The sequence below is a fragment of the Tigriopus californicus genome, chromosome 10 (genome assembly GCF_007210705.1).
Source record: "Tigriopus californicus strain San Diego chromosome 10, Tcal_SD_v2.1, whole genome shotgun sequence".
NCBI lineage: Eukaryota > Metazoa > Arthropoda > Copepoda > Harpacticoida > Harpacticidae > Tigriopus > Tigriopus californicus.
In genome coordinates, this window is record NC_081449.1 from 1,787,648 (window position 1) to 1,813,891 (window position 26,244).

General features: G+C 41.6%; 6 protein-coding genes across 9 annotated transcripts; 3 read left to right on the top strand and 3 right to left on the bottom strand.

Moving 5' to 3' along the window:
• On the bottom strand, window positions 1-1,979 carry LOC131888221 (L-threonine dehydratase catabolic TdcB-like; the record flags this gene model as incomplete). The annotated part of the gene is given in 6 exon segments (XM_059237019.1): window positions 1-54; window positions 135-356; window positions 855-1,100; window positions 1,210-1,373; window positions 1,495-1,676; window positions 1,766-1,979. Coding segments are annotated over 6 exon segments (984 nt in total), but the record flags the coding sequence as incomplete, so codon positions are not given.
• A 1,373-nt stretch (window positions 1,980-3,352) lies between these two features.
• LOC131889700 (sarcoplasmic calcium-binding proteins I, III, and IV-like) lies at window positions 3,353-5,478 on the top strand (the record flags this gene model as incomplete). The annotated part of the gene is given in 6 exon segments (XM_059238863.1): window positions 3,353-3,838; window positions 4,212-4,309; window positions 4,381-4,534; window positions 4,606-4,803; window positions 4,983-5,095; window positions 5,158-5,478. Coding segments are annotated over 6 exon segments (774 nt in total). The 3' UTR covers window positions 5,326-5,478.
• A 264-nt stretch (window positions 5,479-5,742) lies between these two features.
• Window positions 5,743-8,086, top strand: LOC131889699 (peroxisome assembly protein 12-like). Its single transcript, XM_059238862.1, has 3 exons — window positions 5,743-6,024; window positions 7,018-7,617; window positions 7,688-8,086. The coding sequence occupies exons 1-3, from the start codon at window positions 5,897-5,899 to the stop codon at window positions 7,947-7,949; spliced, it is 990 nt and encodes a 329-aa protein (XP_059094845.1). The 5' UTR covers window positions 5,743-5,896; the 3' UTR covers window positions 7,950-8,086.
• Window positions 7,983-10,810, bottom strand: LOC131889698 (uncharacterized). Its single transcript, XM_059238861.1, has 6 exons — window positions 10,429-10,810; window positions 9,351-9,621; window positions 8,999-9,273; window positions 8,764-8,917; window positions 8,493-8,663; window positions 7,983-8,167 (listed from the first exon to the last, which is right to left on the bottom strand). The coding sequence occupies exons 1-6, from the start codon at window positions 10,698-10,700 to the stop codon at window positions 8,048-8,050; spliced, it is 1,263 nt and encodes a 420-aa protein (XP_059094844.1). The 5' UTR covers window positions 10,701-10,810; the 3' UTR covers window positions 7,983-8,047.
• On the top strand, window positions 10,553-22,962 carry LOC131889696 (protein ROP-like). Of its 4 annotated transcripts, none has more exons than XM_059238857.1 (12): window positions 10,553-10,681; window positions 12,944-13,096; window positions 13,171-13,326; window positions 14,176-14,279; window positions 14,408-14,556; window positions 19,617-20,103; window positions 20,169-20,340; window positions 20,666-20,775; window positions 20,857-21,047; window positions 21,376-21,474; window positions 21,910-22,070; window positions 22,647-22,962. In XM_059238857.1, exons 2-12 carry the CDS (start codon window positions 12,949-12,951, stop codon window positions 22,733-22,735), a joined length of 1,866 nt encoding a protein of 621 aa, XP_059094840.1. In that variant the 5' UTR covers window positions 10,553-10,681; window positions 12,944-12,948; the 3' UTR covers window positions 22,736-22,962. The 4 variants fall into 4 exon arrangements, with proteins under 4 accessions (XP_059094840.1, XP_059094839.1, XP_059094838.1 ...); XM_059238856.1 differs by lacking the exons at window positions 10,553-10,681; window positions 14,176-14,279 and adding exons at window positions 12,071-12,470; window positions 13,468-13,571; XM_059238855.1 differs by lacking the exon at window positions 10,553-10,681 and adding an exon at window positions 12,071-12,470.
• Window positions 14,562-16,794, bottom strand: LOC131889697 (venom serine protease Bi-VSP-like). The gene is made up of 6 exons (XM_059238860.1): window positions 16,112-16,794; window positions 15,630-16,014; window positions 15,459-15,557; window positions 15,090-15,392; window positions 14,920-15,031; window positions 14,562-14,831 (listed from the first exon to the last, which is right to left on the bottom strand). Exons 1-6 carry the CDS (start codon window positions 16,495-16,497, stop codon window positions 14,620-14,622), a joined length of 1,497 nt encoding a protein of 498 aa, XP_059094843.1. The 5' UTR covers window positions 16,498-16,794; the 3' UTR covers window positions 14,562-14,619.
• Window positions 22,963-26,244: the final 3,282 nt, after the last annotated feature.

Below are 26,244 nucleotides of genomic sequence, written 5' to 3' on the forward strand. Positions count from 1 at the left end.
CGTAAATATAGCAACCACTTTTTTCCCTGCCAAATCGGGCTCCAACTTTTGTAACTAGACAGAAAAAAACATCCCATTAATATCTGGGGAGTCTCTTGCTCAAAAGCCTTGGCCTTAATCATTAGTGGACTTACTTTCCCACAAAGAACCGCCGCCAAAGCAGCGGATCCAGAGGGTTCCACCACTAATTTGCTCTCAAAGAGAGTGCACACAGTTTGCTTGATCTCGAGGTCACTCACCAAGAGAACCCCATCACAGTATTTCTTGACATGAGCAAACGCATTGGACCCCGCAAAAGGAGGCGCTAATCCTGAGGCGATGCTTTTCGCACTTGGAATTTGAGCTGGCGAGTTTCTCTGAAATGAAGAGCATCCTTACCTCATGAACAATAATCCATGGCGGAAGCCCTACTCCTGTTCATGTTGCCTCGGTGATCTTCGTAAAACCCCTTTTTGTTGTGTTGCCTTTGAACCCAAGCGACAACATTTTTGCATTGTTTTAATTTTTTTTGAATCTCTGTCGATTGTAATAACATTTTCAAAGCCGTATTTCATTGATTCTTTCATGCAATTTTCAAAGCCAAATTTTAATCATTGTTTCATGCAATTTTCAAAGCCATATTTTAATGATTGCTTCATGCAATTTTCAAGACTTCATCTTCACATTAATGCATTTGGACAGGAACGTTTTTGGGCTTTTGTAATCTTCACTTAATTTAAAAATTTCTTTCTTTAGATCAGAATACGGATTGTCTGGCTTTGCATTAATTCTCTTCATTTTGTGTACTGTGCCAATCGAAAATAAGGTAAACTCGTTTATGAAGCAAATCTTTGGCCAAATGCGAACCCACAAACCTTAATTGACAGAAACATGCCGTTGGCAATTTCGGGTTCCACTCCATAAACTTTGACATCTGTGTTCTTGGAAAAGAGTTTAATGGATGTGGCCACCCCTGCCAGAAGTCCACCGCCTCCACAACAAACCAACACAATGTCTGCGTCCGGTACATCCTCTAGAATCTCCAACCCCAATGATCCATACCCGGCAATCAAATCCAAATCGTCAAAAGGATGGAGGAATTTGGACCCCTTACCTTCATGCTAAGAATATGGCTTGATACTTAAACTTTGAGGGGACAAATTTTAGGCACTTTTGCCCAATAGTTTTAGACCACAGTGGCAAGAGCGGGACGAACGTGACGGGCGTTACCTCAGACACGCCCCTCATGAGCTGTGATGTGGGCAATCGTTCCACTGTTATTCCTAAACTAGTCATCAGTTCTGCCCGATTGTCTGGGGCAGATTCAGGCATGATTACTGTCCCATTGAATCCATAAGCCTTACATGCCGTAGCAAAAGTCCGACCATAATTTCCTAGGGAAAAAAAAATTATGTAGCGACAAATAATAAGTTGGACTCCAATGAAATGGGTACTCTCTCAACCCTTGAATTTAGAACACATGGCCTAGGGATACATGGCGCAGCTTGGGTTTACCTGCCGACATTGTTACCAAGTGGTTGTCGTCTCCTTTGTTCAGTCCTCGTAGCTGATTGGCCACACCACGAATCTTAAAGGAACCGGTATTTTGAACATTTTCCAACTTCCCAAACAAATCGATTTTCTCTGGCACCCTCAAGTGGGTTTGAAGGCGATTCGGAATTGACAATATGTTATGCCTATCAAATCAAAATGTTGGAGTTTAGAGAAAAACACAGAATAGTTCATGATGAAAAGCTTTAAGCAGGAACTGGATGAGATGCTTTACCGTTGATCCTTGTGATGAGCCAAAAGAATACATGGAGTCTTTAAAATTCCCAACGAGGATTGAAATACTTCACTTTGAGCTTTTAAAATCTGTTTAGCTGATATTAGATCTGACATGATTAATGAGCGTTATCTTCAGACGTAACCTTCAAACTCAGCTGATAAGTCAAACGCTAGACCAAAAATTGTCCATTATCTCAAAGTCTTTTTTCTGTTTGATATCCAAATCGATTGCATTACAAATTCCAATAAAGATAAATTCAAAGGTTTGAAATCAAATTTTGGCTGAATTCAGATCCCTTGACGTTTTTATGCCTACACACACAGGTCTTGAAGAAATAACGACATAGATGTTGTCACAACAATGTAAAAAAACTAAAAAAAGCGCGAAATTGGTAAATAACATTACAGTTTTTTCCAGGAATTCGCAAATCTCTAAAAGCTGTAATGTTAAGAAAAAAGAACCCTTTGAAAACATGAAAACGGTGAAAGAGCACCTGAATAACATGTCCAGCATTAATGATTTTTTTCTCTTGAGAGGACTATAAGCAAGGAAACATTGTTAAGCCTCTTTTTATGGATTCTCATAGAATTTTCAATATGAAGCTAATTGGTTTTTCTTCTTATTTTTTGGCGGGTGCTAGGATTTGAGGGATAAGCCTCGTCCTGCTAGCAAAGCCTCCCATCACATATTTTAACTTGTTTCAATATATTCTAATGAACAGTTCGTGTCCATATCAGAATGGCTCACCGTCTGTGGGAGTCGTTCGCTTTCAAATTCTTCCAGCAGAGAAAGGTTGGGAGGAGAATCGAATCAAGCACCACTTTCATGCTAGGAAGTAGCGCTAGCCACGAAGCTACGTTTTAAACGATATACATGTCTCCTTTTATGAATTGAAATAAGACTATGAGGCCAATTTGGGTGAAAACCTCTTTTGCAGTCAAGATGTTTACTATCAAAAGACAGGGCGTATTTTTTTCTAAATTGTTTGACTAAATTGGTGATATTCAAAATATAAACACTTTGGTGTATACTATAACGTTGTCGTTCAATCATGAATTGGTACGCATTTACAAAAACTAGTTTCCGATAGCGCAAAAAAGAGTTCCAAGTGCCAAACTTGGTCAAAAATGTTATGAACATACAATTGTTTGTCGAAAACGTTGAAACTCGGAATGCCAACAATCTTTGGAAATCTTCTCAATCTACGTCATTGCATGGGTCCGCAGGTCATTCGAAGCGGGTTCCTCTGAGTTTCCAAAACGATGATATTGAAGCCAACAAGATTGAGCGCTCTCGCCAAGCCTCCATTTATATCTGGCTGGCTTGGTTGCTCCGAGGCTTGTCACAGAAATAAGATCAAATACCCGAACTAGGTGAACTAAGATATTACCCTTGCTCGGTTTGTTCCGACACACAGAAATTTCAATTGAATATGCCCTCTATCGCCGGAAGTTACTTGTTCACTTTTGTGGATCGCCAATGTAACGTTCCATCCAAGAGTATTTTGAGTTCGTTTAGGAATCTCAGTGACTCCGTGCTGAGCGTAATTTGTAAGGAGGCAATTGTTGATGATGTGGAAATCTATGATATTTTCCGTCCAGAACTTGCTTTGTGAAGCTCTCGGTCAATTCGGCGTGCTCCAAGGAGAACATTTCTCCCCTGTTTTGCTTGCAAACCCAGACACGAGTGACCAGTATAGTTTTGAGTGACCAGCAGTTTGCTTCAAATTCTCAAGCCTCTTTTGATGCTCCCGATAGAAGACAAGAAGCTTGCTATCTTTTTTTAAATACATCAACCTTCGCAGATTTTCTAAGATGGACTGAACTAACCAAATATAGGTGCCGATGACTTATTGAGCAATAAAACTAGCTGAATTCGGCAGCTTTGGGTCAAACATAATAGGTCTTCTGGTCACGTGGAATCTCTGAAAACCTGATATTCCTTTCAACGATCGACAAAGTTTCGTTTGAGTGTGCTAAATTCTTTGCCCGCTGACGGTTCGAAAATAATACGGACAATAATAAACGATGTCTACCTTCAGGCCTGTGATTCGTATGAACTCCCTTGTGGGTAAGCAATGAATAAAGCAACAATATCTACCATTTGTGGATACATACTTCCGTTTTCTTATAACTCACCGCCAGATGAAATCTGCCCTAATAATACGACTTATTACAAAGGCTTTCTGTACAGATCTACCGGTTTGTTCACCTTTCATGTTGAGGAAAAGTCAAATTTGATTCTATCGCAGAAAGTCATGTACCATGCGTCTTTGTCTGTGTGGGTAATTATTGTTGTTATGTAAAATTGAGTGCCCTCAAGTTCAAGCAAAAGATGGCGCTTTAGGAGGACTTGAGCAACTTCGTCAGCCCCACAAAAAAAATATTAGGAACATCTATTGAAAGATAGAAACGTCCTTTATTGTTAACCTTGCTTGTTTCAGAGAATGATACTGCGGCCGCTGAGTACCACAAGCATTTGTCTCCATTTCAAATGGAGAAGTTCACTTATATGTTTGACTCACTTTTCGACTTGGATAAGGTAACCAACCAACCATCCAAGCGTTTTTCAGCCAAATAAGTAGACATGTGACTAAAATGTCTTTTATCCAGAATCTGTTATTGGAAGAGGCCGACATTCATGCCCTGGTGAGTAAAATGAAGACCTATTGCAAATGGGATGACAACGATGAGAAGTATCAGTATATCAAAGACGTTCACAAAGTCTTTTATGAATGTCTTCAAGATCAAGTGAGATCCGAAAAAGGTATACCCCTTTTAATCTTCTGTAACTGAGATTGAACTGTTGCTTAAATATAAGATTTGCCCCTAATGTAGCGGCCTCTGCTCAAGCTGAAGAGATCAAGACCTGGGAGGAAGCCTTGAAGGTGAAGAAAATTGACGTGTCCCAGATCACCCTGCGACAATGGCTCAACATGTGGGGCCGTCTTTGTTACAGAGCCTCCGGTCTCAATGATTTCCCAATTTGGGTCCAGTTGCTCCCGAAAATCTTCTTTGAAATCATTGACCAAGATAGTGAGTATCGTAGATATAGCAAATGTGAAGACTTCTTGATTCACTTGATTCATTCAGCTGCGTCAGCTCTTGCATAAGTTCATTGAGACGAGCAGAAAAACAAACGTATTTGACCCTGCTTTAAAAACCGGATTCTAGATCGTATTCTAAATAGAACTTGCGGTTTCTCACATTTCTAGAGGACGGAATTTTGGAGAAGAGTGAATATGAGCGATTCTATCGTGAGTTTGTTGCCGTGCCATCTACTGAATTGCAAAAGGTGGTAGATGAAGGATACAGAGCCATGACTGCGGTAAGAAAAGCTTACTCTTCGTGGAGAACACGAACTTATTATGGATGGATGACATATTTCAGGACGGCGAATACACCTTTGACCTGGAACATTACGGTTTTTGCTTTGCCAATTTCCTCTTGGGACGAAGCATTTACGGACCTGGCAAGTACATCTTTGGCGTCTTTGACAACAGCGATATCAACCAGACCTTCAAGGTCAACTACAACGAGGAGGACGAAGAGGATTAAACACTCTGCCACCACCAAGCATGAAGTTGCCATATAAGTTTTGTTCATTGCTATATGTCTATTGAGGTCAAGTTATACATTCGCAAACAGTTTCAATGTCTATTTCTACCTATGTACGTGCCAATAAATCTAATAAAAAAGTGTGAAAGAAAATTGAAATCAATCCCTGTCTCAAAAACTAGTCAGAATGCATCTTAAAAGGGGTCATAGAGAACAAGCGCCGTTTAGCCAGGGAATTGCTACACCATCAAGATTGGACCTCGTACGAGAAAAATGGGCGAGATCTTCCACATGAATGTACCGTGGAAGTACGTTAGTGTGATGATAGAGATGCTTATCGGAGCCGTGGGCCGGTCTTGGTCGGACTGGAAATTTTCATTGACGTCACACGCTCAAAATTTCATCTCAAGACCTGATTGGATGGAGTGATTCTCCCGACAGGTTTCTTATCTTTGCCGGAGCTCTGACGTCAATCCAGATGAGCCAAGGACCAATGAAACATATTTATTTACGTCCAAGCTGGCGAGTGGCAAGTTGGTAGAGTACAAACCAAGAAGATTTGGGAGTGAAAATGGCTCAAGCCAATTTTATCAATGCAGGAGTCACATCCACCAGTAGCCCAAGACCCTCGATATTCCAGTTGCTGGCCTCAGGTGGTCTTCATCGTTCAATTTGTCCGGCATTTGAGCACATACTCAGGTACTGTCGTACGTTTTACACAACCCTCCAGCCCCCATTCATGCCCAACGAGCTCAGAACGTTCTTAATGTGAATGTCTCAGAACTGGTTTTAGAAAACAGTGTTTGTACTTGGCAAGAGCAGTCTCAAAAATGCCCTGGAGTCAGGTCGGTACGACTTAAAATGCTTTGTACGTCAGAGCATCAGAGCGTACTAGGGCATGGAGCACTCCATGACTAGGGTCGCTTTGATCTTTCGACGAAATATGAGGCTTTTATTATATTCAAGCACTTGTCAAGTGGATCGCACGGTAGCGTTCAGATCTCAATTTATAAATAGGATTTTTTTTCTTCCACTTTCGTTTTGGGATGGTGCTTTAGCTAATCTGGATGGAGCGAGCTGATCGTTTCTCAAATTGCCCAAAACTCAAAAACTGGTTTTTGAAGTATGTTCTGTTAATTGATGGAAGTTGTATTAGGCAAGCAATTAAAAAGAAACACACTTGGCTTGGCTTTTACTTGAATTTCGAAGACAGTGCTGCAAATCCAATACATCATCGCATGGATAACACGCTACGGTTTCAGCATCACAGTAAGTTTAATGATTGATGAAATATGACACCAGATGGCTGTACCTTAAAGATTTCTCTGACTTTGAAACTTCATTCTACTTCATGATTAGAAGGAGAGTTTCTAGCTAGGCTGCGAGATCATACGTATATTTTTGGAATAAGAACAAATATGTTTTAAGAAAAGGAGACGGATTTTTAGCCAAAAAATTTCGAGATCATTAACGTGGTGATGAAATGATCGCGTTACAGTTGAAATTGACCTGTAGATGAACAAGAAGTCTAATACATGTAAAATAAGTGAAGAACAACAATTACATCCAAAATCATAAATTCTATGTACTGCTTGTTTCGAAATTCAAGCACGATGGCCAATCATCATTCACTGTACTGCACAAAGACATTCCTAAATGCTTGAATCTTGTACAATCCTTGTTGCCTTCCAGATTATTAAAAACGCGACATCATTCATCTCAAGCTCTGGATTTGCTTTATAAATATTGCGACGAGTTTTGGTTATTGATCGATCTGTCCTTGGAGAGTTATTACCTGAAAACCTACAACGCTCTATTCTCAGAACATTTCTACGGGCTGACCCGATCCTTCAAGTCCAATCAACGGCATCCCATTCTTAGATCCCTACTCTTCTCCGTGATCTTGCCATACGTCAAACGTAAACTGGATCGAGTCTTCGAATCCTTACGAGAATCAGTGGCCGATGGAGTCCCTACGTCAAAAATACTCGAGTTTTCTAGATTGTATTTTGTGCGAGTCTACCCGTACATCCATATGATCTACGAGGGTCTTCATCTCTTCCTCGCTATTGCGTACACATTGGGTCGATCATCGTATCACCAATTGTCCACTCAATTGGCGGGGTTGACCCTTACCCAAATCACCACGGAGGCCCAATCTCAATTCCAAGAGCGGGAGCTAAAATCTCGAAACTCCGCTCAAATTTTACCCAAAATCATTCGTTCGTTCGCCCAAACTCTCACCTTTGGCCTTGAAACAGGATCATTTATCCTTCAGTTCTTTAATCATTGGTACGTTCAATCTCAGATCCAAACCCAAATGCACACCGTACATTGCATGAAAAATTTGGCATCTTTACAGGCAATCTCGAACCGAACACATTCAAATGGGTCCAACCTCTGATATCCCTGACCCTCCCGAGATCGATCCGGAGATTTCAAAGACCACGTGTCCTATTTGTCACGGACCCAGGAGAACGGAGACACTACTCTCCATCTCCGGATATGTGTTCTGCTATGTTTGTGTGGTGAAGTATCTCCGACAGCACGGGAAATGTCCAATCACGAATTTCCCAGCCAATGAAGACTCCCTAATCCGACTTTACTCACAAGAGTCATCATGAACAGACCCAGGCAATCCCCTTGAGACATTAAAGGAGCTTTGTTCCGTTTATTATTCGCCATTCTTGTTTTCTGACACGGCTCATCACTAAACGGAAGATCAAACGACATTGACATCAATGAAAGGGAACGCTTTGAATTGGCCAATTTTCTTTCCCGCCGAGTCGTAGTTGAAGGAATGGAAGCATTCCTCACAGAAGAAAAACGGATCCTCGGGCACCTAAATATATGAACAAGGAAGATGATTGAAAGCATCCCAGAATGTAACCCCAATCTGATCAGGACTGCCCAACAAAGGCGGTATTATTCTATTCAGTTATTGTGTAAACAACATGAATGGGTACAAGTTATAGAACAATAATTCAGAGAAAATTGGGCACTACTGCGTAATTCATTCGAGTTATACTCAGTACGTAATTGTCCTCTCTTGAGCAAAATTTGGAATGCTGGACGAAGCCGGACACGAAAATGTCGCGTTTGAGTTTGATAGCCCTTTAATTAACATCAATGATTTTCGTTTTCAAAACAAACTGGTTGTTCCTTACCCTTATGTTGTCTTGTGTGACCCATTTTGCGACATTGAGGGAGCATATCATACAGTATTTACTTCTTAGGGTGCCTTGACTCCGCTCAAAAGGGTACGAAGGGGCGTATTGAGGATCGTCCCAAGCCATCAACCGGGCATCGTTGAACGAAAATAAATGCTCATGGTGTCCCTGCAGAGATGACATAGAAAATATCAGATCAAGATATGTTAAACAAATAATAAATAAGAACGAGCTTCTCAAAAAGTCGTGAAACGATACAAAAACATACTTGGTGAACGTAAACGTAAGGGTATCCGAATCGGATTTCAAGGTCTTCGATGGCAGTCTCCTCCATTTTGGCCGTGGCAAACGGGCCTAACCCACGATTCCCATTCTCAGCCCATTGACGAACGGTCTCACTGAGATCTTCACACTCAGGCCATCTGAAGCATATTGGGCGCATCAAAGTCAGTAAGTACCTTTTCCATGACAACGATGTTGTTTTCGGCGAATTTTCAAAAAACCTGTGGTCGTTGTAGAAGCATCCTTCAATGTAGAAGAATCCGGATTTGTAGATATCTTTGGACTTTTTTTGACTCGTTTGAGCATCTTGTGGGTTGTCGCTGACATCTTGAGTTATGAAATGGTCGGCGTGGCATCGAATAAAGTCTCGAAGTTCGCTTAACTTGTTGGTCCCTAACATCATGATCTCTTGAGAATATTTCAAATTATTCACGGTGAATTTAGGATTTAGGTTGGTTGATTTGAACGACTTGTATACCCGGACAATCACCACAATCTAAAAAAAAAAAATCGAAGCAAACGTTTTGACGTGGCTATTGTGCTTCAACATTCGACAAAAAGTCGGAAACGAACGTCGGTCTCCGTGGCTTTCGAGGCCAAACGATTGGGCGGGACAAAGGGTGTGGCATCCAGCCAATTGGAATTTTGATGCCGTAATTGCCGTTGATGTCGATATTTCTCGTACTTGGAAGCATTGGCCCGGAAGTCAGCCCCATGTGCCAAAGTTTCAAGAAGGGATGGACCCATCTCGGGAATCGGCATCATTTTGAACCTCGTGCATCCATCTTCATCGACTTTATTCGTCGGCAAGTGATGCCTGACCGGTGGCATCTCTCCGGGAACGCTGTAAAAAGCCAGATGGAAGCGATTGACACCAAAGGATGTATTTTCTTTTTTACTTTTTGAAGCAGGTGGGTGGATGGGTGTTTACTTCACTTTTGTTCCCAACTTTTTCAATCTGCCTGGTTTGTTTTGATTGAGGGGATCGCTTCCCTTTCATTTTTTGTTACATTTTTAACGTTTGAAATTCTGACCTAAACTAAAGGTCATTGCACTGATTACTAGAATTTGAGTGACCTTCCAAAGGGTTTCCCCTCTGAAATCGGCCCACTTTTGGTGAGAGCAACTCCGCATCCTATTTCTAAACATATGAATAGGAAATCTAAATCTTGACCATGAAGGGCTAACCATACTTATGACATGTACTTGTAAAGTAGTTTCTTTAACAGCTATACAATAATTGATAAATAGCTAGCACCGATAGGCCGAAAATTTAGATTTGACCAAATCGCTTTGATATGCCCTTGATAAGTTCCGCTCCTGAGTTCCTATAGCCAGATTTTGGGGCCAAAGTTTATCCATTGCATTCATGTCATAAGATCATTATAACATGTACACATGTACAGCTATTACGTTATTGATCAATGATTTTGGATGCATCAAACGGCTCAGGAGAAACTACATTTTCTCGGCCATCGTGAATCCGTTTATCAACTTGCCCGTGATTATTGCAAGATTAGGTATCGTTATTATTGATATGTCAAATCGGCAAACCTGATCGAAAAACCCCGGTTAGCTTAAATACTACTTAGCGAGCAAAAATCTTTACCCGTTTGGGGCGGGTTATTTGGCTTGCGTTTGCCTTACAAACCTTAATGCATCCTCGTGGCAATTTTGAACGAGATCTCGAAACGTGTCCGAGTCCAAGGTCTGCTCCGGATCGTCCTGGTTACCCGCATTGGGGCTATAATTTATCCACTGAATCAACTTGTCGTTCGAAATAACCCGGAGATCCCCTTTTAAACCGGAGGGCGGTCGATGTCGGCTTAACCGGTCTCGGAAATCCGCAAAGTAATCGCGCAGAAGTACTCGATCGGAACTGATCCACGATGACCGCTGATCAGGTCTGTGAACCAAATCCATGCCCCAAGAAAAGTATACTGCTATTTATACGGATAATTGTCGGCTTTCTTCGTGTTTTTAGGCCTCGGAACGTGTTGTTTGTTTTCGTTTGGCGCCAGCTGAATTGGGCAAGTTTCAAAAGAGAGACTTCGAAGTGGATGTAGTTGAAAGTTAAAACGTAATTTTTGAGTAGGTTAAAACTCGGGTATATTGATAGTGGACATGCTTGGGAATGGTTCATCAGCCTTTATGGCGTGATATTGATCCATATATTCCATGTGCCAGAGTGTCGCATTGATTTTGAGTATGTCAGAGGATTAGACATTTTATTCTGGAAGCTAGACAATAGTGATCATCCTAAAGTTTGAAGGCTAGGAATGACTCAGTGGAGGAATGCGGATGGCATGCTTTTAATAGTGAACACATGAGTCATGATGCAATTTTGAATCATTCAATTTCAACGCCTCAATTATCTTTCAAGACCCGTTAGTTACAAGGAACTCTTGGTACCTGATTTAAGCCACATTGGTATAAACATTCAGCCATATTGGTAATCGTGATTATTTTAGGTTTGTTTTTTGGTTCATCCTTCAGATCTTGGCACGGGTTAGGCCTTGTTTTTGGAGCGCAACTGGGCTCGTCCTTGGAGGCTGCTAGTCTTACCAATAGAGGGCGTTGTAATCCACTCTTACCACTCTTACCAATGAGTCAGGCAGCATCCTAAAGTTTCAGTCAATGTAGGAAGTGTGCCGGCCTGACAATTTTTGATAATACTTGCCAACAGTGCTGCGAACTTGGTCGTTGTTTGATATAAGTGGTTGTATTTTGGCCCTAAATGAGATATTATAATTGAGGAGCATATTTTTTCATATCAAATGAGGTTCGAATACCGGAACCTCATTGATATGGTAGACGTATTAAATCAAGAGCAGGTATAAAGATTAGGGGTAGGGTGAAAAAGTCAAATTGTACCACAGAATACAGAGATTGAAGAACATACAATTCGTAAGTAATGCATTCAAATTGATATGAAATTCGTCGAGATTTCATGTGTGGGATGAAGTTCACTATGTAGAACAATTTGAGTGCCAAACTTGTTTCTGTCACATTAAGCGTAAATCAAAAGACACTCCCAGACCAACCAGCCCCATGTATTTAAATTCAAAGCAATCGGGAACAAACTCATGCTCGTAATAACGACCAAAAAAAACCTTGCAACTTGTCTTCTCATCAACTAAATCTAGAACCCTTTGCCGTGGACGTAGAGAGTCAAAATTCCACCAATTTGAGCCGAAATCATCAATTGAAATGGCCCTCGACGCAATCTTGACTCTCACCTCCCTGACGGACTGCCAAAGCCAGCTTTCATCAAGCTTGGCGTGCATGGACAATTCTCCAGAAGACACTCACCCGACTAAAGACAGAAGGAGGAGTGGCTGCCTCTGTCGGATCGAGACCACCACTTACGGGCCTGTCCGTGCCTCGTTTTGCTCCCTCGATTTACAGTGGTCTCCACCAGCTCATCACACTACGCTACACTACCAACAACGATCCCAGCGACCTCTAGCCGATCCCAAGTCCAAGTCCAAGGCAGGCAAGAAAGGCCCACTGACTGACTGACGGACGGAGGGAGTGGAACACGGTTGGAACAGGCCACCACTCGCTCGCCATTCACATTCAGCCATCCATCCATTGGTTGGGAAGAACGCACGGAACACATCCAAAGCAGATTTTCGAGGAAAAGTGTACATAACCAGGCTAAAATGGCATTGAAAAGCCTCGTCGGACAGAGTAAGTCAAACACGCCCCCTTGGACTGAGGGATCACCCGCGCCCATTTGAGAACGGTCCTCGGGATGTATTCATATTCGGGCTGGAGTGCCTTTCTCCACGCCCTTGGACCGAATTGAAGGAGTCACGTGAAAGGTTTGAGAAATCACCCATAGGTTCGGAGGGGGTGGATATTTGGCCAGGAACACCCCTTGGAACATCTGGTGGGATCTGGTGTGATCTATGGAAATATAGAAATACAAATACACATGACTTGACCAAGGCTTTAAAACAGCCTTTAACAACGATTTGGTCAACTATGATGATCGCATGATATTTTTGTCTGTTTGAAATCGACCCTCTCAAACTTGAACTTAAGGCAAATGATGTTCTTTAAAGCAGAGTGGATTCTCATGTCTTTCATATCTTTTAACCGCCTTTACGAGATGTCTGAAAAGTATGCTTCAATGAATCAAGTTTTCGAACCTTTTGCAGAAATCATGAATGATGTGATCATGGCCACGGTCAAGAATCACAACAAGACCCCGGGCAAGCTCGAGTGGCGGGTCTTGATCGTCGACAACCAATCCATGAAGATGATCTCGGCTTGCACCAAGATGCAGGAGCTTTCCGGCCAAGGCATCACAAGTACGGCCCTGACGCTCATTATTCGTCCCCGTCCCCTATGGCCTTTCATGACCAATTTCGTGATTGTGTTTCAGTCGTGGAAACCATTGACAAGCGTCGAGAGCCCTTGCCTCATATGGAGGCCATCTACCTAATCACGCCCAGTGAAGCGAGCATCAAGTGTCTCTTGGCCGATTTCCAATCCCAACATCGGACAACTTATCGAGCCGCTCACGTTTACTTTACTGAAGGTAAGACTCAATCGCCACGGAGAGATGTATATGATATTGTGATCTACATTAGCCGGCCTGGGTGGGGTGAGAATTTAGATTTCTGGAAGTGGTTAGGGGTTGTTATGCTTTTTTTGGTTCATCATTTTCTTACGTTTTTAGCTTGTCCTGATAGTTTATTTAAGCGGTTAGCCGGATCCTCAGCCGCCAAACACCTGCTTACTTTGTCGGAGATCAACATGGCGTTCATTCCAATAGAAAGTCAGGTTAGGAAAAAGGAGTCTCGTCCTAAAAATGGATTGGGTTCACGTAACATCTAATGCCTCCTCCTTTTGGTCCTGGGCCCTGTGTTTGTTTTGGTTAATTGCTTGATTCATATACGACTTAATACGCTGTGTATTTGGGACAGGGTGCAATGCAGATTAATTGTATGCTTCCATTATTAACACAACTCCCTTTAGCTTGTCCGGAGGAAAACTTTAATGCCCTGTGCAAGCACAACGTGGCCAAGTTCCTTGGCACTCTCAAAGAAATCAACATCTCTTTCACACCCTTTGAACAACAGGTTGGTGCTGGTGGTGGGGGAGCAAAAATATTGAAATATGGATCGGAACGAAAAAGAGCACCCATTTCATTACTCTTTATGTTCACCACCTCGGTTCCAATCCATGCTTTCTTTCCCAACTCATGTCCGGGTGTTTGCTACTCTCGATATTCGCGCTAGATTAACCATTAAGTGTGGGCTAATGTGCCTTTTTTCTGGTTTTTCCTCACTTCTCTCCTATGCATCTCTGATCTGTCTCTTGCGCTCTGTGTTTGTCCCTTAACGTCCCACATCACACCATCCACGTTTACCTTGGCGATATTCAGTGTGTCCGGATGAGAAATTCAAGGAAATCTGCTCGTCGTTGGCCGCCAAGCGAATCAAGACGCTTAAGGAGATTAATATCGCCTTCACTCCTTACGAGGCACAGGTGGGATGGGATCAAAGTTCTTGTGGGCTAACCTTTGTTTTGGGCTTCGTGCTGGGCCGTCTTTTGAGATATCGAGAGATATAGTTCACGAGCCGGATGGTTTTATCATTGAATATCTGATTTCTTAGGTGTTTTCGTTGGACCGAAGAGAGGCCTTCAACCTTCTTTACAATCCCAACAAGGGCAATCTCCGGAGCCAGGAGCTCGAGAAGATGGCCGAACAGATTGCAACCTTGTGTTCGACTTTGGGCGAATACCCATCTATTCGATATCGAGCGTAAGTAACCATTTTTGAGCATTCTTATTCTAGACATAATATACGCGTATGAAGATGCAAGAGTTATTGTAAAGCCACGGCAGAAGAGTAGGGCTGGTCGAGATTGTTACGAATCCATTGCCCGTATTCTGTAACGCGAGTGTAAACCCCAGGGAATCCGGGGACAGCGCATTTATATCCGAAGGATACTATTCCCAATTGGAACCAGCGATCGTCGGGGATATCTAAATCCACGAAGGGCCCTTGCTGAGTCATCATTGGACCACCCGAGTCTCCTGAGGGAATTGATTTAGTTGAGATTAGCCACCAGGATTGAAATTTACTGTACGAATGTATGTATGTACGTATATTGCATATCATTACCCTGGCACGCGTCTTTGATTTCAAACTGGTCGTAGGCGCACAATTTGTTGCTTGTGATGTTAACGTTGTCGAACTCTTTAAACGTGTCGATACAACCGGTGTTGGATAAAACCTAGAATGAAATTAGATTAGATAGTTCGGAAGGATATCATCGTCCCTGACATTCGTACTTCAAGTTGAATTTCCAAGAGCTGATTCGAGGTTGGACCCCTAAATCGAGTGCTACCCCATCCTGCGATGAAGGGAAAGAACCGTTCGAATTTCTGTTCCGAAACAATTGGACTTAGTAGAGGCAAACAAATGGGTCGAATGAAGTCCGTGAATTCGACTTCCCTTTCCAAGGTTAGAATAGCGATATCATTGTGATAGAATGATGAGTGATAACCATCGTGGATGAGCCTTTGAACCACATTCACGTCGATCGGATTGGCACCGTCGTCGTCATTGCCAATCTCGTGCTCGCCAAGTCGGACCTGGGAACAAATGCGATTGTAAATGCGAAACCGAAAAATAAGGTCAAAACGGTGTGGGAGACTTGCGATTTTGAGACTGTCTCGGATGACACAGTGAGCCGCTGTTAGAACGTGTCTTCGCGTAATGAGCGAGCCGCCGCACAAGAACTTAATTTCGTTGTTATTCTGGCACGAAAGTAAGGTTGGTGTTAATCATTCAATTTGGAGGAGGATCGAATTTGTTTTTTGAGTGCTTACTTCATAACCAAGAGCAGCTAACCATGGCCAGGCGTGAAGTTCGGAGGGAACACCCCCAACGATGCGTTTGACCGGATGGCTTACTATGCTCTGGCCGCATTCGTCATAACCGGGAATTCTGGTCGGGGGTGTTGACGTTGTGGTAGTAGTAGTAGTTGTGGTTGTAGTTGTAGTTGTTGTGGTTGTTGTGGTTGTGGTGGTTGTGGTTGTGGTTGTGGTAGTGGTAGTGGTTGTAGTGGTTGTTCTTGTAGTGGTTGTGCTTGTAGTGGTTGTGCTTGTACTTGTCGCAGGAAGTGTTGTGGAATCTGGGATTTCGTCTTCGGGAATGGTCATGTCATCTTTGAACGAGGTGGTTTCTTCGACAGCAGAAGTTGTGTCTTGGATGCTAAAGAAAAGTCGGGATATTTGTTCGGATCTAGTTCTTGTAATACTTGTCGGTGTGGGCACAATTGATGAATGGCTAATGGGAATATTGGTCTTACCTTGACTCGGTTGTTGTTGTTGTTGATGTTGTTGTGGTGGGGGTGGTAGTAGAAGTAGTCGTAGTTGTTGAGGCCGTAGCAGTAGCAGTTGATGTTGGTTCAACCCTCTTTCCATTCTTCTTTGGGCAGCACACATCGGGGATTCGTCCCGCATACCGGCAAACTGATCTCCTGAGTAAGTCTCGAGCGCGATTTGAGATCGGCCTTTGGAGAAGCTTAATCAAAGGCTTACACTCCAAAAGTGAGATGCACTCGCCCTCCTGTTTCATCGGAGTCTGGCATGATTCAACGTCTTTTTCGTCCGGAAAGAACGAAATTTGCCCGTCGACCCAGGTCATTCCAATAAATAAGACGGTCGAGATGTACCAAAGGTCTGACCTCATCATGGCTCTGTTGATTTGGGTATCACTTAGTCAGCTCCTCTGATCCAGTGTCTATTTCAAGACTCGATCCCTGTATCTAAGTGGCTGTTGAAAACGACGACTGTCTAGAAATCTCTATTACCATGTTTTGGTTTATGGTTGCAAGTCGGCTACGACAAAACCCGTTTTGTTTGATCATCGGTGCTGTGCAGATTTCAAGTTTATTTCTATTGTGCCCTCTCAATCTTGCACCAGGGGAAGTCCACTAGTAGAACTCGAGTTCCTTTGTCGAACAGATTTGAACGGCCAATCCGGACTAACTAAAGTGCGAACCTCGACATAAGATATTGCTCATCTCGAGTAAACGGAACGGAAACCGGGTTATCTATCTTGTTGGATTCATGTGCATTTCCTCGCCTTGATCTCTTTCCATGGGGGAAACTAGAACACACATCGTGTCTCATATCTACTTAGATGTACTATTTCGTCATAGGTACAGACTTCTACTCTAATAGTTTAAGCGGTTGCCATGTATCTTGCAGACCTTGAAATGAAATTGATACCAAATGCATTCGGATTGATGTAATTAATTTCAAATATATTGCCTCGGTTTTGAAAAAAAAAATTAAATAACAGCAAGGTTACTTTTGAATTGTAATTCAATTACATTCTAGTAACACTCCACGCCTGATGTCTAGCCAATTTAGAAATATTTTTTAAACAACAAAGATTAAAAGACAGAGTTAGGAGGAGATGCACCCTAATCTAGATTTATTTGACAGGTTTATAAAGAACTCTTATGAATGAAGGATTACAATATAGTGGTAATTTGTAATTTTAATTTTTTTAATGTAAATCATTAGAATTACTTTGATTTGAAAACATAAGAAATCAAAATTACTTTGATTTGAAATGTTATGAATTACAATCGCTTTGATTGGAAATGTGATTATAAGTTCCTTCATTTGGAAGGTAATAAATGGAATTATGATTACACCACAGGTCTGGTATTTAGCTATTATGAAATGAACACCTTTTAACGATCTGATGTGGCCTTTCGATTCATTTTCTACGTGCAAAGTCCTTTCAAGGTCGCATACTGTGATTGAATCATGCTTTGTAGACAAAGCAGTTTGTGCAGTGTACTGAAAAACATAGACATTGCAACATGACGTTCACTCCGTCTGAGATTGTGTTCGTTTTCGTTTCGAAGAGGATCGAGCCTAGGTTCGAGCGCGCTTGACGACTCTTTGTCCACCAGACACGCACCACCTGCAGCGGAAAGGAGCCTTTAGGATCGACTCAATGCTGATCTAGAGCAGTTCGTTGTCGAATATATTATATCATATGTTAAACATTGCATCAATGGCGATAGAATTGATGTATGCAAATTAGGCTCGCAGCTTTCTGAGCTATCCGATGATTCCCGATTTTGTTTCAACCAATCCTTTGCTTAACGATGTTTTAAAGTGTTTGATATGGCTGGAAGTATGTTTTTAGGTTGTTAAGCAATGGGATAGACATGTTGTTGGTGTGATCTGGAACGTTTTTGTGTGCAGTGAGGGTCGTATTGTTGTATGAAGTGGGCTGTTCGTTAGACATCATGTGATTGCCAGGACGGGTCGGGAGTTAGCACAACCGACTTTCTCAACGATAGAACTGAGGGACCGAGTCAGAGAGAGAGAGAGAGAGAGAGAGAGAGAGATTAAATCGAATGTGTATAGAAACAAGAGATGGCGCTTCAAACGCGAGGGAAGCAAAAACAAGAAAACTGTTATTAACTTAAAAACTAAAGATTAAAGCATTATTTTTTCTTCAGCTTTTGCTTAAAGACACTTTTGACCATCAACTGAAATGTTTCATTTTTGGATCGATTCGTGAAAATGGCATGAAACCAGCAAGAAGAAACAATACTTGGCACATTTGTACAGATTGGGTTCTCTGAAGTTTTACTTGTAAGTTGTCTTACTGCGATAGACCAAAGTTGTTATACGCGCTTCAGACTTACACACGAGGTTCGTATCAACACTATGGTTGATCAGCGGGTCGCTCACCTTTGAGTTCGCTCGGGTTGAGTGTCCGTGTACACTATTGCTTTTTGAAGGGTCATGAGTACCCTGATTCACATTTCATTACTATGTACCACATGTTACAGGAGGGTGTGCAAGTAGGAAAGGTTAGGCATTGCTAGATGTCGCGATTGTACCTTATTCTTAGCGAAGGGTTCGCACATGATGCGTTTGGTCGTACCATGTACCACATGTTACAGGAGGGTGTGCAAGTAGGAAAGGTTAGGCATTGCTAGATGTCGCGATTGTACCTTATTCTTAGTGAAGGGTTCGCACATGATGCGTTTGGTCGTACCAAAGTATGACTATCTTCAAGGCACAACTAGAATACACCTTGTCCACTCATTAGTTTTGATATCACAAAGCAAAAGTAGTCAAATATGCAAATTCCAATTCATTGGTTATCAAAGTAATTTAGTGCCTTTGACTCATTTACATCAAGACGAGTTTTGTTTGTTTTGAATTTTCATATTGAATTTGACTCTTTGTATCGGTTACAACATCCGTAAAATAAGTCGGATAGATCTCTTTCCGCATTCTAAAGTCAAAAACATTGAAGCATAATCACACGAAACCCTATCGCTGCACCTTATTCTTATATTTTTCATTACTTTTTATTTTAACTAGCACCATTGTTAATTAGTGTTACCGGCTTGTCACATAAGGACTATGATTAAAACCAGATTTTTTTTGTTGGAACCATAATATGATCATGAGAATATCTATACTTATCTGACTGTCAAGGAAGATTTCATTTTAAGTCATTTAGTTATTTGCCACCTCCGACAAAAGTCTTAATGGAAAGTTCAACTCTCAAGATTTCAATAGGTTTCCTCAGGAGGTATAACCGAGAGATTATGCATATATGCCAATATATATGTTCATGCTCAATGCTTCTGAGGTTTCTCTTCGATTTATTAGGGTTCACATTCAAGTTTTGAGTGACACTTGGAAACGTAATTCTCCATCTCAAATGGTGTGTAAGGATCGAAATCGAAACCGAGTAATTTCATTCGAATCTTGCAAGGCAAACCTTGAAAGTGTTAATACTCTTTACATTACGATTGTTTCCAGTGATTATGAGCGAAATCTCGAGTTCGCTCAGATGGTTCAACAAAAATTGGATGCTTATAAGGCCGACGAGCCGACCATGGGCGAAGGTCCGGAGAAGGCCAAGACCCAGTTGTTGATCCTGGACCGCGGGTTCGACACAGTGTCGTGTCTTCTCCATGAGCTCACTTTCCAGGCCATGACCTATGACCTCCTCAGCATAGAAAACGACGTGTACAGGTACGAGGCGTCCGCCAACCAGATGAAGGAGGTCCTTCTGGACGAGAAAGACGATCTGTGGATCGAAATGCGCCACCAGCATATCGCTGTGGTGTCACAAAACGTGACCAAGAAGTTGAAGAAGTTCAACCAGGACAAGAAGATCCAATCCGATGGCAAGAGCATGAAGGACCTCTCCCAGATGATCAAGAAGATGCCTCAGCATCAGAAGGATTTGGCTAAGTTCTCCACTCATTTGAACCTCGCCGAGGAATGCATGAAGTGCTATCAGGTAATCAAAGAAGTTGTATTTCACTTACTCACGTCCAAGTCAACTTGATGTTCGCTCTTTGATAGGGATACGTTGACAAACTGTGCAAAGTGGAGCAAGACTTGGCCATGGGCACGGATGCCGAAGGAGAGCGAATTCGAGATCACATGCGAAACATCGTTCCCATACTCCTAGACCAGAATGTGTCCATCAAGGACAAGATCCGGATCATTCTTCTTTACATTCAATCCAAAAACGGTAATTCGACTGTGAGCAACAAGGGAGAGGGGGAAGGAGAGCAATGGGTCCTTGAATAATAGATCAGAACTACGATTTGCCAAGAGTCCTGGATCCGAATGTCGGGGCTAAAAGCCGGAAAGAGTGTTCAATCGAACCAAGGTCTATCTTCTCGATATGCAGTATATGCTTCAAGCTTCCCTTGAGAGTTGATGCATTATTTATGCCCCCTTGCTCACATCGGGTCTAAAACTTAATATCGCACGAGGACGTCAATCTTCGACCCCAATGAGATGTGACAGCTAACAGTTCGCTTTGTTCCATGCTCTCCTGTATTTTCGTTTAGGCATTTCCGAGGAGAACTTTACCAAACTGATCCAGCATGCCCAAATACCACCCGAGGATAAGGATATGATCACCAATTTGGCCCTTCTTGGATGCAACGTGGTTGTGGATGTGAGTTGGGAACCGTCCCTAGAATAGATAAGGGTTTTTGACCGGAAATTTACAGTAAATGCAATTTTCTTCGTTTGACAGGGTAATCGACGTAAGATCTGGCAGATTAAGCGAAAGGAGCGCGTGACCGAGCAGACTTATCAGATGTCCAGATGGACACCAATTGCCAAGGACATCATGGAGGATGCCATTGAAGACAAATTGGACAATTCTCACTTTCCATTCCTCGGCGGACAGCGACAGGGATCGAATCTGAAAACCGCTCCCACAAGGTAACTAAGACGCAATGACGAAAAGATGTTCTCTCACTTAATTTTGTCCACATATAGAGCGAGAGTTTGATCGTGTCTTGAAAGTTCTAGCAGTGCTAGAATCGTTGAGAATGAAGACTGAGGATCGTTTAAGAGATTTATTTATTAAAAAATGTGAATGAAACAAACGGTGAAGGTGTAAAATATTTGGGACACGGGATGTCGTTTTTTTGTGGTGATTGCCTTACGATTGCCTTTCTTATTTTGCGGACGTTTGCGGTTAGGTGGAGAGATGGTTTCCATTATTATGATTACTATGATTTCATAGCCACTTTATTTTGTTGATTAGACCTCGACGACTAAAAGATTCCTCTTCGTCATCGTTATCGTCGGGATCGTCAGGTCTCCTGTACCTCGAGGACTCCATTAATCATTCGGGTGCAAAGAGGTGAACACGGGTAATCAGTCCACTAGGACTGAACCTAATCGGCTTGAAATCTTCTTTGCTTTCTTGACTAACCAATTTGACGCCTCTAAATTTGCTTCCTTACCAAATCTGACCCGATTGAGTCGAACAATAATTTACCGAATGAATCTAACCATGTATGGACGCACAAAATCATTTTTTCCTTGGGCCACAAGGTATGCTTACCTCTGGAGCTGTTCCCATTGGTCTCATGATTAATACCAATGCCATCATGCCTTGTAATAGTGGAATTTTTCTCACTAACCTCAGTGAAATGTGTTGCTCATCAGCGTACCTGGCGCTTTGGAACCATTTGCTATGTTGTAGATGCGCCAGCTTCAAGATGTCTGTGGGCACTGTTGATCAATGTATTGGTTGAGTGATCAGGAACTTGAGGGTCCCTTGATCTATTTTCAGTGTTCGTTATGGTCATTGGCATAAAGACAAGGCCAGTCAAGGTGCCAGTCAGAAGAACCTACCGCGGATTATCGTCTTTATCATGGGCGGCGTCACATTTTCTGAGCTTCGATGCGCATATGAAGTCACCAATGACAAGAAGAATTGGGAGGTTATTGTTGGTAAGGATACCTTAATGACCAATTACTTTTAAGTTTTGAAAAATGGCGAATGAAAAATGTGAAGGTTCTTTTCATATAAGATAATATGAAAAGACTCATATTCATTGATCGAAATCTGAATTTGAACTGACCCCTTTATTGTTCACGAACAATGTTTTGGACTACGTTTCTGTGAAACTTGTTCACTTGATGGGGAGGAGACGTTGCGTAGTGGTTAGAGCACTTCATAGGTCCCTGGTTCGATTCTCCTCCCCACCTTTTTCAAAATGTAAACTTTTAGAACCTAACTACGCGCACAGATGGAGATCATATCAGAAACAATTGGGTCCATGGGTTCCGCCCGAGCATCCACCAATTATAAAAGAAATACAAATTGAACGAGTGAAATCTTATCTTATGTTCGCTAGTGGCCGGAAAGAAACTTTTAAGCTACTGCTGAACATGAAGTAATGGCAAATAGTTCCCAATTGAATGGCTTAGTTTCTTTGGCATTGAAGAGAGTAAAAAAGAATTTTCATTAAAAAAAAACTCGGAAATTTAATAGAGAGCTGATAATTTATTTCTTCTTTGTTTTAGGTGGATCTCACATCATCACCCCCACCTCTTTTCTGGATGATGTCAAAGCCTTGAGTGGAGATGGTTCGGCTATTCCGGATGCCGAATAAATCAAAGGCCAAAGAAGTAGAAGCTGGCGGCACGCCTGAATTTGATCTTAAGAGCCTATGTACTTCATTGTCTCCTCTTTCGAATAGGAGCTTTTTTTTCATTCTCGGGTTGATTTTTTTCAATTATTGTCCTTTTTATTTCCGCAATATGTCTGTTCCGTGTTTTTTTATTTATGTCTCCTTTTGTATCTGTTAGTCACATTCAAAAAATATATATTTCAGTTCAATCTTTTCGTTCTTCTCGCATGCGTGAGTTCAATACGTTTTTGCACCAAGTGTACATAATAACATGAATAACGGAAAGCAGCAAGTATCCTCCCCACAAAATTGTACAGAATATGAGTAGCATTAAATCTCAAGAGTTGATTCGAATGAATAATGGTGATCACTCATTCATCGTTACTAAAGCATATATCTCTAGCTTAGCCGTGTGTATCTCGACTATTCCACCTTTTAACTCACATCTGTTCCGCTCCAAGCGAAAGGAAATTCCAAAGCATCATTCTCCCATTCCATTGTTATAATCTCGAGCCATATATGTATGACTTACTCAACTATGAATATACAGGGTATTATTGAGAAAGCGTCATCAAAATCTCACTTAAATTGCTTAAAAGACCCCAACCAACTCCTCAATCCCTTTGTTATGTAGCACACTTCGCGATGAGGTTGTTATAAATCCATTATGAACACTACGATCAAGTTTCGTCAGTATCATTTTTATTCTCTTGTTGACCCACCCACGCGATTCTTAGACCGTAAGTTCCTATTTCTCAATGATTGCTTCTAGATTGTAAAATTTGACTAATTCAGATCGCCAATAAGTCAGACAAATGCGTGCATGCATTTGGATGTATAAGTGAGCTAGAAAGAAAGACTTGCGTTCCAGATGTACAATACGCTAACATCATCTCTGTTCGTAGCTTTACAATATTCATTAAATGTCCGCTATTCGGATACACCTCATCGAAAATAAAATTCTTATTAACCAAATCTTCCACGTATTTGATAAAACATATCAAGCTGCTCTTTGCGGCAGTTTAACGTAATATTTTTGTACCTCTTGGATAACCCTGCATTCGTATAATATCTGACCCACCAACAAATTAGGTTTGTCGGATATGTATAGCCCTCAAATGAATATGAGGCTGATCAGAAATTTAAGCCGCAAAACTAAGGCTGAATTTAAAAATGCTGTTGGATCAACGCCTACAAGTTTCTTGTGAATATGTATTTGAGAAAAGCAATTAGTACAATGAAGGAGTCCAAGAAAGAAGAGAGGAGGTCTTCATAATTTGACCTAGAGACGCCAAAGGGTCTTTAGTTTGAACTGACTGCAATTCTGGCGGCCTTGAGGGCACTCTCCTGAATGCTCTTGAAATCTTCTTTTTTTGGTTTGGTTTGGTTTTTCTTTTGGACCTTCTTTGAATACTGAACAATCCCAACTTTTTAAGTCTCCTTCAATATGAGGTTGCGATGTTTTTAGTAAAAAAACTTTGGACCTTCAACCTTTGCACATATCCCGAACGGATTTCTTTCATTGCATTTTGACAGGAAACGGGTTTCACGAATTAATCATGTAAGAAAAGACCTTGAGGGGATTTCAATTGCCTAATTCAGGTTTGGAAAAAGCAAAGTAAGTTTTTGGTAGGCTTGACTCCAACAAAGGGCCTGGGTCATCTGCCGTACTTGAGGCCGGACAAGTAGCTTGCCGCCATTTTGCAACTCATTTTGATCGATTTTACCATCCACATATTTAGGGACATGAAAAAAATGGATGAAGCTCATCAAGATCTTCTTAGACGCAGCACGTGAACTTGTAAACATTCAATCTTATCTTTTATTGCTAAGAAATTTTCCATAAAATAACTTATGTAATAGACAACCGTCATGCCTTCAAATCAGAGGGAAGAAATTAAATGAAACGTTCCAGTCAGCTTGGTCTAACTTAAAGTTTCAAGGCCTTCTCGAAACATGTAAAATCAATTTAGCGACTCGGCAGACGAATTGAACCAATTAAGTCAAAAGTTGTTTCCTAAACTGCGATAAGGCCCCATTAAAAAGTCGAAAAAATTGTCAAATAGAACGTGTGAAAATACACCGCTATTAACGAACAAGTGTCCCTACAATCCAATACTACAATAGACCGACCAACAATAGAACGGCAACGATTTATATTTTGTGTCAGTTACTACTTTAAACGGAGCATTATCATCTCATAGCAAAATAAATGTTTCCAAGTCATGAATTTTTACCCGCGACGAACTTTGGATGCCCAGAAAGCGGCATTCACTTCAAAGGTCATGGCTCTAAAGGCCATCATATCCTCGTGGTTGGGTCCATGCATGTATCCAAAGTGACCAAGTACCATACCATGTTGATTTCAAATGCTGCATATGCATCAATGAAATATTATGTTTGAAACATCATTTTTCATTGCAGGGTGGGCGAGGGTAACAATATCACGTTTGCCATGGTTACATTAGAAAGCGCGACCCTTCACGATCCATGTTCAGAGTCAAGACCTTCCAGGTTAATACTACTTTTACAGTAGTCGAATTTAATCTGTTTCACCTTCAAATGACCTCTATCAAAGGCATTTTGGGGAAGGGTTGTTTATGCTATTCACATATTGAACATGGAATAATACAATCCTGCATGACATTTTAATCAGTATGATGTTCTGACAATTGTGATGGCTGATTTTAATGGAGGAGTTTTTGTGGTGTATGTACATGCGCTCGTACTGTGCAGGAGTTCGCATCCACATGAATGAGACCTAGGTTTTGGTCCGGGTCCAGGTCCAGGCCCGCGCTCAGGCCCACCAACCATATGCAGTTATGAGCCAATTCACGCTCATCAAAATATTTGCTCGGTTCAAAAATTGAAATGGAATTTGGCTGTCGATTTCGAAATGGGAATATACCCGTCAGGACTAGCATGCCATTCTACAACGCTAGCACGAAAATTAAAGTCCCCTACAAAGAAAACCTTTGAGCAAACTGACCGGTCCAACTCATTTCCTATGAATTTGAGAACTGACTAGAACGAGCTTACTGAACAAGAAGGGGGTTTATACATTGTTCCAATAGACAGATCAAGACCTTGAAGATGACTGTATGATTACAGTAATCATGTACACGACTAATTTGCAAATCATTCCTAACATAGTATAGGCATACACCCCCATGTGGGAATATGGGATTATCAGGGCATATCCTATCACAACGAACTAAGTTGAAACCAACTATGGTTAGTTCCTCATCTAAGACCCCTGGCCGAAGGCCTGGTTTCGGTTATAGAGATGAATGAAATCTCTCTCTCAACGGCTAGTTCTTCTAAGATCTTAACTTTTGTGCTGTCTGTTTTAGAAATCAGACAATGCACGTTCAAATATAGCCCCTTTATGGGCCTCTCTTTTGACGGACAAAGTTTACAAGATCTTGGATCATCCTCTCCAATTGTAAAAAATCCCTCTTATCCACAAAGCTACGTTCTTAATGTCAGCA